Source organism: Fusarium verticillioides, chromosome 6 (assembly GCF_000149555.1).
Source record: "Fusarium verticillioides 7600 chromosome 6, whole genome shotgun sequence".
Classification (NCBI taxonomy): Eukaryota; Fungi; Ascomycota; class Sordariomycetes; order Hypocreales; family Nectriaceae; genus Fusarium; species Fusarium verticillioides.
The window spans coordinates 3,327,807-3,337,311 of NC_031680.1; the positions used below are offsets into that span (position 1 = coordinate 3,327,807).

The 9,505-nt window shown below is 48.1% G+C and overlaps 5 protein-coding genes across 6 annotated transcripts in view; 2 read left to right on the top strand and 3 right to left on the bottom strand.

Moving 5' to 3' along the window:
* Positions 1-443: 443 nt before the first annotated feature.
* On the top strand, positions 444-1,978 carry FVEG_01734 (hypothetical protein). The gene is made up of 6 exons (XM_018888740.1): positions 444-535; positions 585-797; positions 887-1,092; positions 1,142-1,230; positions 1,291-1,449; positions 1,498-1,978. Exons 1-6 carry the CDS (start codon positions 512-514, stop codon positions 1,872-1,874), a joined length of 1,068 nt encoding a protein of 355 aa, XP_018744736.1. The 5' UTR covers positions 444-511; the 3' UTR covers positions 1,875-1,978.
* A 2-nt stretch (positions 1,979-1,980) lies between these two features.
* Positions 1,981-4,440, bottom strand: FVEG_01733 (hypothetical protein). 2 transcript variants are annotated; one of them, XM_018888739.1, is made up of 4 exons: positions 4,256-4,440; positions 4,121-4,162; positions 2,881-3,985; positions 1,981-2,821 (listed from the first exon to the last, which is right to left on the bottom strand). In XM_018888739.1, exons 1-4 carry the CDS (start codon positions 4,318-4,320, stop codon positions 2,096-2,098), a joined length of 1,938 nt encoding a protein of 645 aa, XP_018744735.1. In that variant the 5' UTR covers positions 4,321-4,440; the 3' UTR covers positions 1,981-2,095. The 2 variants fall into 2 exon arrangements, with proteins under 2 accessions (XP_018744735.1, XP_018744734.1); XM_018888738.1 differs by having other exon boundaries at positions 2,881-4,162; positions 4,256-4,434.
* A 570-nt stretch (positions 4,441-5,010) lies between these two features.
* On the bottom strand, positions 5,011-5,494 carry FVEG_01732 (hypothetical protein; the record flags this gene model as incomplete). Its single annotated transcript, XM_018888737.1, has 3 exons — positions 5,011-5,116; positions 5,161-5,171; positions 5,222-5,494. The coding sequence occupies 3 exons, from the start codon at positions 5,492-5,494 to the stop codon at positions 5,011-5,013; spliced, it is 390 nt and encodes a 129-aa protein (XP_018744733.1).
* Positions 5,495-6,187: 693 nt separating this feature from the next.
* Positions 6,188-8,261, bottom strand: FVEG_01731 (hypothetical protein). The gene is made up of 9 exons (XM_018888736.1): positions 8,023-8,261; positions 7,834-7,971; positions 7,776-7,783; positions 7,589-7,725; positions 7,486-7,532; positions 7,397-7,425; positions 7,301-7,334; positions 7,155-7,242; positions 6,188-7,104 (listed from the first exon to the last, which is right to left on the bottom strand). The coding sequence occupies exons 1-9, from the start codon at positions 8,242-8,244 to the stop codon at positions 6,260-6,262; spliced, it is 1,548 nt and encodes a 515-aa protein (XP_018744732.1). The 5' UTR covers positions 8,245-8,261; the 3' UTR covers positions 6,188-6,259.
* Positions 8,262-8,776: 515 nt separating this feature from the next.
* Positions 8,777-9,505, top strand: part of FVEG_01730 (hypothetical protein) — a gene marked incomplete at its 3' end in the record, with an annotated part of 1,721 nt that continues 992 nt past the window's right edge. The window contains exons 1-2 of the mRNA XM_018888735.1: positions 8,777-9,265; positions 9,334-9,481. Coding sequence (XP_018744731.1) covers positions 8,912-9,265; positions 9,334-9,481 — 502 coding nt within the window. The 5' untranslated portion in view covers positions 8,777-8,911. The remainder of the gene's footprint in view (positions 9,266-9,333; positions 9,482-9,505) is intronic.

A 9,505-nucleotide genomic window follows, 5' to 3' on the forward strand; every position in this document is an offset into this window, starting at 1 on the left:
TGTAACTAGGGCGGCTGTGCTTTGACTTTACTGGTGCCTGAAGTTCGCCCGTAGATGCATCATAGATAGATATTTTATTTCGGCATTTGATCTGGTGCGATCCTCCGTGATTCGTTTCCAGTGAACTGCCAGAGTACTATCTTCAATCCATAGGGGACAAGTCGTTGAAGGGACATACTGTTCAACAGAAGAAAGCCATTGTCTTGGATGGCGTCTACGCTTTGACAATCAGTGCTTGGCGTAATCTTCGCTAGCGGTTGTAGTGGCGAATATTGTCTCGAATGCGGCTTGGGCATTCCATGATTGGGACCGGGTAACTCTATTCCTGCTTATGGTGGCGTACGCCATGATGTGCTAGCAACTAGCGCCAGATGTTAGGCTCTGATAAGCATCACCGCTGGCTTGTCCGGAACCTTTCTGTTTTCTCGAACCTCCGGTTCCTGATGTGATCGTACTTCCTGCATAGCTTCCTCCTCAAACGACCGGTTCCCTTTAACGGGATATCGCCAGTATGATATCCAGTAGGGCTGTCATGGTACGTATTTACCTTCTGGTTTTACGATTGAGAAATGCTGAACCTTCAGGGCTTCGAGTGGTCCTTCATGTCCCTCGCCTACATAACAGTCGCCTGTCGCATTTATGTCCGCGTGGTCATGAGAAAGGCACGCTTGTTTTCAGCCGACTATTGGCTCATCGCTGGTTTGTTGTGCTGTCAGGGCCTGCTCATCTGCGACACGATTACCTACTCCATGGATGCGATGGATAATTTCACAATAGATAATGTCGCTATCAGAAAGGTAATGATCTAATGCAGACAAAACGTGCTGGTTTTTTCTCGTTTGTCAGGGTGCTAGCCGTCTTGTATACTTATCCTCTCTTCTTTTAGATTCGATTCGCAACAAATCATTTCTTCGACACAGGCATATACTTTCCGAAATTCAGCATCATCGCCTTCTATTTCAACCTCGTGCCAATTACGCAGCCAAAAATGCGCATTGCACTCTATTGTCTAGCCGGCGTCACGGCATCCTTCGCGGTCATTACTTTCTTCTGTGATTGGTTTTGGTGCGGGCCCAATCCTTCAGTCAACTGGTCAGTCTGTATTCATAAACCTCTAGGGCACCGCTGATGGGATACTTAGGGCAAAAGGAGAGCAAGAATGCACATCCTTCACATCCATGACTCTTATGCGGCTTCTGTGGTCTATGAACTTTGTATCCGAGGTCCTGAGTAAGTCACGACTTGCATGGCCCACTGGGCTTTTTACTTCGGTTTCTGACCCTCAGTTAGATGTTGCATACCCAATCCCCCTGCTGGCAACCCTTAAAATGACATCGACGCGTAAGAAGATTGGATTAGCTGTTGTTTTTAGTCTGGGGGTCGTCACCATTGCTGTCAGCGTTGGAAGATTTATAACCATGGTACATGTTGATAATGCCATTTCTATATGTAAGTCATCTTGATATCACCTCAAATCTAGCTCTGACATATTCTTAGACATCTGGGCAACTGCCGAGATCTGTATCTCGGTCATAGTCGTCGCTCTTACAGCGGTCCGGCCCCTCCTTCGAAAGCTCACGAACCTGAAGTCTGCAACTTTCCTCACAAGCGAGGACCAATCAGGCGTCCAAGCAATACCATCGAATCGTTCCCGGAAACCAGGAACCTTGACTGGAGGATCAGGGGTCTACTGGCAGGGAACGGGAAAGAATCGTCAGGGGCTTGCCGAGATCATGGGCCCAGAGAGTTTAGCTGGCAGTGAAATGGAGCTGAACAACATGAATGGGATAACACTGGCGCAGGATATTATAGCCTCAAGGGAGACCAGCATTCACAGTATACCTGGCCAGCCAGAGTATACGATCAAGGATTGAAAGTAAGCTCTGCGATGGACTGATAGAACGATAGAGTAATGGACATTAGAACTTAGACAACAACTTGTGAAATCTCATTGATATTGTTCATCAGCTTTCCAGAGATGAAAAGTGAAACTGTTATATGTATTTCTATAAACTCTAAGCTTAAGAGAAGAGGCCTGATATAGTAGCCCATTAATACGCCCCACGGAAATCATCCGAGACCAGAACTTCATTCATCACAAGGTAAGCGAGTTAAAACTATTCTTCTCTTCCCATTCCTGAAGCTTCCTCTCAACCTGTGCGACGCTTCGATGCCAATGTCCTCCCGACTCCTCAATATGGCCCAGAGCGGCAAACAGCAACCTTGACGATGCTACAACACCATTAATACTGTCGCGACTACCACCATGCACCAGCTCACGGTGAAAGGCCTTCAGAGCCATGGTCAGCGGCCACGCGATAAATATGGCCTGTAGCATGATGATGTCGCTGTCCGCCTTCCACGGTGAGGGGAGGTTTAGGCGCACTGCTGTTGATATCTGAAAAGCAGCTGCCGTGGCACGACGTTGACTCTCAGCCGTCATCAGGGATGGCAGACCTTGCTCTTCGCTGCGAGCAATAGCCGACTCATGGGAAAATATTTCAGTTGCGCGGAGGTTCAGATATAGGCTGAAGGCAACGGGGTCCTCTCGGATGGATGTAGCGTTGAGGTGGCGCTTCAGCATTCCGAAAAGGACGTCTGTCTTCTTCACAAGATCGCAGTAGCCATCCCAGAAGCTCTCCGAAGTCCGCTTTTGTCCATGTTCAAAACAGCGCAGGGCCAGCTCTACCATCAGGACGCATCCTGCATAGGAAGAGATCTCGATGCTGGGCTCGAGCTCTATATCTGAGAGATAGGGCATCCTGAGCGGGACTAGATCTGATCTTAGCAGACCAGGTGATGGGAGGTTGATGTAAAATTTCTGGATGGTTTGAGGTTAGCGCCGAGGCACCCCAAGAGAGTTGATCAGGGTTCTTTTACCTTTATATCGCTGAGCATACATTGCCATCCAGTACGTGTTTTGACGTAACTGAGCAATATGTACAAAGCCCAGAAGGTCCTTCTTCGTTCCTCCAGAAGAACCTGATCAGTCGTTTCAGGCAGGTTCAGTCCAGAGCCATCATGGTTTTGAGAGTCCTGAAGCCCATCGCCTTCACTTCGCTTGTCCATGTAGGGCAGTCCAAGCAGCCTGGATAGCATCACAGCACGTCCCAGTGTCATCCAACTTCTCTCGAGCTTCCCAGCCATAGCCTCATATCTCCCAATAAAGAGTAGGGCCTGCAACAAATTAAGCTCGTTTGACTGGCCATCTCGTTCGCACTTTTCTGCATAGTTTCTTGCCAGTACATAGCAGGCAGACTCTTTGCCTTGGGAAGTGGAAGAATGAGCGCACCCAGCGAGTGCAACAGCGTAAATGAGAGCGCTTATCGCAAGACCGCCTCCCATCGATTCTGCCGCAAAGCGATCTTGGTTCAAGAAGGGAAAGGAAAAGTAAATGGACTCAAAGTAGTACTTGTGCAGTGAGTTCAGTTCTGCGTGCGAGATTTCCTCTTCGGTACCGCTATGAGCCAGAGATCGAGGCGATAGGCGAGTGAGGAGTATGTTATCCAGCGGTTCCAGGGCTGTCAGCGGATTGCACCAATCGAAAGCCATATTGGAGTCAGCTCCTGGGTTAAACAGATCAATATCTAGCATGGGTGAGCTATTAGTCGGCAGGTCGATAGCCGTACCCATGTTTCGGTGGCTGTCTAGCTCCATGGGATTGCGGCCAGTGGACGGACCTACAGACCCGGGGACACTGGAGACACGTGATGATGCTGTAGTCGCAAGATGGTACTGGGCGCTGGTGTCTGGCGTGATAGAGCCCAGACCATCTGGCCAACGTGATGGCAAAACGGGTGCAGTAGTGGTCGACGGTGGCTGTAAATGTGAGGTCATGGAACCTGTCCTCGGCCGCGGGGTCTCAAGAGCGAGCTGGGCTTCGGTCTTGGCCAATCGCTCCTGGAGCTCCTGCAGCTGTTCATCGCGAGTACGACGCTGAGAAATCGGGCTGTACCCGCAAGGTTGATTGAGCCGGTCACATCGTCTTTGCGGGACATAGGCCAAAGCGTCAGCTCCACATTTTGATCCTACGTACATTCGCCTTTTTTCCAGTGGAAAAGGTGCGGTGATAGACTGTACTGGACTGCGTTTGCCTGGGATGGAATGGGATGGAACAAACCTGCACTTTGGCAAAGCCCTGTCACACCGGACTTTTCGTTCTCTGCTTCGTCGAATCGAGTCGTCAGTTCAGCTGTCGAAGAATGGCACACAGTGCATATCGATGCGGGGATGGGCTTGTCTTGACTTGACCTACCTGCAAATCTCGCATGCGTGACGGGCCGTAAAGGGAGAGCCACCAGACGAGGATGGCCTGATCATCGCATATGATGTCGAAGGACGTAGACAAACTGGGTCGATACGCGCATCCAAATCAACCCGGCATAGTCGTGAGTAAGAATGTAAGATGAGTCTTTTGACACTAGTGAGGGGAAAAGCAACATAAGCAAGATTGCGATATGCAACAAACAAACGGCGACCGACATGACGATGAAAAGAGGAATTAGCGGACCCTGGATTCCCTTATCGATACCTACTGCAGGGGCCGTGCGCGCCGTCCGTCTTGGCTTTACGCTTCATTCAAGCATAACAAAGCTCCGTTGATAAGCGACAATTAATGAACGAAAATTGCTGCTAAAAATAGATTCATGTATGTCAGCTGAGCCAAGCCGGTAGAATATCTTCTAAAGGCTTGCTATCGATCATCGAAAGAATTATAACTAAAAGAATGTGAAGATGAAGTAATGGCATCAGTTGACCATTCCCCTACTCAAAGGTAGTCTCACTGCCTCAGAGTATTTCACCTGCAGTACATAACCCAATCACCTCCAGTAGAAGATCAAAATGAAGGCTTGACTGCAAACTTTTCTTTTATTGAGATGACACACGTGCTAAGTTTTACTTTAGAAGTGATAAACCTCTTGTATCACGCATCTCCCAAAGGTGCTCTGTGAGGAGAGGAGAGCCAAGCCATTCTCGAGAAGTATCCAAGCCTCACGCAAAAACTTGCTCTCAGTTGAACGAGAAATAACCATTGACCTGATAAAGCTGACCGTTGGCCTCCCACGATCCACTCAGCTGCTTCGAGCCACCCTTGGGGCACTGGTTGATAATGTCCCTAGAAAAATTAGACAAGTCAAATGTAAATATCGGATCACATACTCAGTCGCGTCCTGTCACAATACTATTAGCATAGTCTACTATGTAAGGTTGAAATACGTACCCAGCAATCCTTGAATCCCTTCTTGCCCCCAGTGTTCTTGCGCTTCATCTCGACATTTAGGATAGTGTCAACACCAAGACCCTTGACAGTGAAAGATCCGGAGGTAGTGCACGCCTCTTGGTAAGTACAGCCAGAGTTACTGCACATCCTCTCACGAGCATCCCAGTATGCTGTGATGAACTTTCCGATGTCCTTGTTACCGTTGCCGAAGCAGTCTGCCGCCAGGGCTGATGTGGCGAAGACGGTGAGGGCGTAGAGGTTGATAAGCTGCATGGTGTAGGAATTGTTGGGATCCTGATTGAATTTGAGTCTTGCGAGGCTTGGGCTGTTCCGATTTGATGGAATTACCAGTTGGTTTTATACTTGAGGATTTATGGCTGTCGGGCTGTCGGTGAAGGAACTCGATATAATTTCTACCAATACGAGTTTTCACCTCACGCTCGTACATATCCGACGGTGCATTTCTTCCGCACCATCCTTTTTGAGAAAGAGGTATTTTCTTTGTCTCCGTCGACTGCTCTAGAATGGCTTAAGCGATGCCAGTTGAGCTATCTCTTTGGCCACTGTTACCATTTGGTCGGCCGCCTTATGGATGGTCGCACCTTATTGGTTTCATTTCATGGATCCTATTCGCTCTCGATATCGGCCCACTCTGACAAAGCAGTTACCCTTGCGAATGGACCCCAATCAAAGGCCGTGTAAGCTGTTAGTAATGTTTTGTGTTGTGTTATCTCGCATATGGTCACTGCTGAGCCTCGCTCATGCTTCAGTATTCGTCTGAAATGATATCTAAACTAACAGTGCATGACGGCTTTGTTACTACCTACAGAAATTGGAGATCAAACCATTTGCTTAAGCTTAAATTAGCAAGGCTATCTTGAGATATATCGTACCAGTACGCTTTGTTGTCACTTTTTCCGACGTCTTTCTTGACACTCGATACTAGAACAAGATGAGGCCATTGGGCGGTAGACTATGAATAGTTATTCTTCTTCGGTACGGGTAAAGGCTAATCTGTGGTATTTTAGGTGATGCGTCTTAGATGGCATATGGCTTGTTATCCTTGAAAATCAACCCAGGTTTTCTCTCGGCCAAATCCAGGACCATTTCTGCAAAGTAGCTATTCGCCCAAGCAAACCACGGTCGTGTAAATACAGAGGAGTTGTAGATATTAACACTCTCATGGATCAGCCCCAGACCAGCAGTATTCTCCAATATCATGTTAAGTCGCTCGGTGATCTCTTCGTCATCATCGGTCCCATAGATAGCTGAGACGTGTGCCATAGGCCATGGATTAGTCGCGTTTGCATGCGGTCCACCGATTCCACTGAATGTCTTTCCGACGGCGTAGTATGGGTTCGCTCGCGAGAAAAGAGCAGACTTAGTCTTCTTGTATGTCGGATCATTACGCTTGAGGAAGCCTAGGTATGGCAGAGATACAAGACTCGGGACGTTGGCATCATCCATGATGTATTGGCCGCCATAGCCATTTGTCTCGTAAGCGAAGATACCGTTGGCAGTAAGAGTATGGTTCCAAACTGCGTCTCGAATGGTCTCGGCATGGCCACGTAGCGTCTTGGAAAGGCTATTTTGACCTCCAACTTTATCCAATACGTCGGCAACGTTATCAAGCTCGACTGACATCATGGCGTTATCGGAGGTGATGTAGTTGAAGACAGACAAGTCGTCTGATGGACGATGACTGCAAGCGACGAGACCATTGGCTAGCTTGGGTTCACCATTTCCGCTGTTGGGTACTGGTGGTGATAGTGAGCCTGCTTGGCCAGTCCAGTTGTAGTAGCTGATGTAAGACCAATCTTCGGCCCAAGTGCTTTGAGATTGCTCGTCGATGACCCGAAGAATCTGCTTCATAGCAGATTTGACTGTCGATCATCAGTGACTTAGCGAGAACATCAGGGGTCTTCCGCCTCACAATTATCATTCATGAAAGAAGCGTCTTTGGTATTGTCATAATATGATCGCACAATCTTGAGGAAGCCAGCCAGAGAGTCAAGTTCGTACTGAAGGTAGTTTAGTAAATGCCAAATTGTATGGTAGGCTGTGAGTGCGGTGACATACCTTACACTCGAATACTGTCTGATTATCGACTGGACTATGAATCACTGGCGTTAGCTCGAGTACGGGAAGAACATGAGAGTCTTGGGTAGAACACACGGATTGACGGTAACAAGTGTAGCATAGTCCTATTCATCCCGTTAGCATTGCAGATCAGTTATCATGTAACATCTTCCGGGGGCTCATACATTGACTGAAGGGCTTAGTCCACTCTCAGGTGGTGGCTGGAAGGAGCCTTGGCACTCTCAGTTAGCTCATATTCTCTTTTGGTCGAATTGAAATTGCGCATACCGCAATACGGATACTCGGAGATGTATCTCGCCTCAGTGTTGATGATAGCCTTGACGAGGGCTTTCAAGTTCTTATCTTGGGGCAGAAGCTTGTACAAATGCGCGAACTGGTTACCTGTATCGCGTAACCATTGCGCCCTGCGGTTCTTGGTTAGTGGTCATTTTGTGACAGGGACATCTCTTCCTACGTGATATCCTGTGTATTTCATCAGCCGACATTCTCAAATCTACAAGAAAAGAACTTACACCCGTGACGATGAATGCCAAATTCTTCTTGGCGTCAAAATACTTGACCGTCGTGTCTAGCGTCGATGGGAAGGTGTTCTCAAAGAGACGCGCCAGATCAGGGTTCTTGACGCGCTTCTTGATGTCGCTGATGACTTTCTACCATCACGTCAGCCATGCAATCTCATTCCAAGGCATTCGTAGACGCACCTCAACAGCTGGGCTCTTAAAAGTTCTGCATTCTTCACTTGGCCTCATGAATGGCAGCTTCAACTTGCCAGAAGAGAGTGGCTTATGCGGTTTCTGCGAATAGTCGACATAGTCAGGACAAGAGCTCAGCGTGCGACTTTGCGGCTTGTAGTCCTTCCAAGTCGCTGCATCAGCGCCTTGCAGAAAAGCTAACACACCAGTCACGGCGCTGAGGAATTTCATCGTGGTATTGCCGTTGACCAAATCAAGATGGAAAAGGAGGAAAACTTCATTTTATCAAGGGAAACCATGGAAGCTTTAAAGTTTGTCTTCATCTCCGACGGCCCCGGGAATTTATGCAGATCTTATTCGGCATTGGCCTAAAATGCGGGGGAAAGTTGCATTCGACCCTGATTCCATGTAACGTTGAGACGTTGTCGGGCCTTTTGTAAACCATGAATATCGTGACGTAGTTTGCTTGATTCTTGGTTGAATCTGTGTGAAGCTATCGTGATTGGCGCGCTTAACAAAACTCCCGCTTACGAATCTCACTGCTCAGTGCCAGCCAAACATTTACAACGACAGTCAACTTGTCGAAAATGAATAAATTAGGGTCAAGATTTCCATGTATGGTGAAATATTATCACGATCTCAAGATATCATGATCTTTTCAGAATTCGGCCTTCTCGCCGATCGATGTGGATGCTTCGGCACTTACTTATACCGAGTTCGGCGAAGTTGAGGGGTTCGGCGACAACTTTGGACCCGCGGACATCATGAGACGACATCTTCCTCGGCATTTCCCACGATAGCTTCAAAAACTCAAATCTGTCAAATAACCTTCTCAAACTTCTTCTAGACAGTATCGTTAGGATACCCCTAATTCGATCGCTTGAATTGCAAATTCACCATGGCTGACTTCACTCAATACGGACATGCGACAGCAGAATGGCTAGCAGTCACGGATAGCAGGCCGCCTATTCCAGGCCATCTGGAACTGAAGGAGATGCAGCGCCTTACCAACATGTACCGAGAACAACTGGCCCTCAGCGAGATGGAGAAGCTTAAAGACTACCCTATTCTCATGAAAGATTACACCGTCACTTCAAGAGATGGCTTTCCTCTCGAGGTTCGAACCTATCGACCAGCTTCCGCCGAAGAAGGCGCTCGTCTGCCTGTCTATATACATCTCCACGGAGGCGGCTATGTCTTTGGTAACATTCCTTCTGAAGATGGTATCTGCACTCGCATCGTCGAGGAAGTTGTACGCAAAGTTCTATAGCATGTTACCACTGCTCTTTATATAGTCGCTACAATTTTGGAAATACATAGAGAGGGACTGCTCTGGGAGTAAATACCTTACCAGCTTCAGCGGTGCCGCTTTTCCAGTCTGTCACCTTGTCGTGCTTCCGGACCTTTTCGCCGTATAGTTCGGGCAGGTTATGTAGGCCCTCGGTGAGAGCGAGGGGCACGTCAACTAGTGACCCTTTGAGAACGCTCGGAA

What these genes read in the sequence shown, in the direction of transcription:
- FVEG_01734 (XM_018888740.1), top strand. Translation starts at nt 512, where the DNA reads ATGATATCCAGTAGGGCTGTCATG. An exon ending in TATCCAGTAGGGCTGTCATG is followed by an intron (nt 536 to 584) that starts GTACGTATTTAC and finishes CTGAACCTTCAG; the next exon opens with GGCTTCGAGTGGTCCTTCAT. An exon ending in CTTTGTATCCGAGGTCCTGA is followed by an intron (nt 1,231 to 1,290) that starts GTAAGTCACGAC and finishes ACCCTCAGTTAG; the next exon opens with ATGTTGCATACCCAATCCCC.
- FVEG_01733 (XM_018888738.1), bottom strand. Translation starts at nt 4,320, where the DNA reads ATGATCAGGCCATCCTCGTCTGGTGGCTCTCCCTTTACGGCCCGTCAC. An exon ending in CACGCATGCGAGATTTGCAG is followed by an intron (nt 4,163 to 4,255) that starts GTAGGTCAAGTC and finishes TCGACGAAGCAG; the next exon opens with AGAACGAAAAGTCCGGTGTG. An exon ending in GTATGCTCAGCGATATAAAG is followed by an intron (nt 2,822 to 2,880) that starts GTAAAAGAACCC and finishes CAAACCATCCAG; the next exon opens with AAATTTTACATCAACCTCCC.
- FVEG_01731 (XM_018888736.1), bottom strand. Translation starts at nt 8,244, where the DNA reads ATGAAATTCCTCAGCGCCGTGACTGGTGTGTTAGCTTTTCTGCAAGGC. An exon ending in CTCCGAGTATCCGTATTGCG is followed by an intron (nt 7,533 to 7,588) that starts GTATGCGCAATT and finishes GAGAGTGCCAAG; the next exon opens with GCTCCTTCCAGCCACCACCT. An exon ending in AGACAGTATTCGAGTGTAAG is followed by an intron (nt 7,243 to 7,300) that starts GTATGTCACCGC and finishes AACTACCTTCAG; the next exon opens with TACGAACTTGACTCTCTGGC.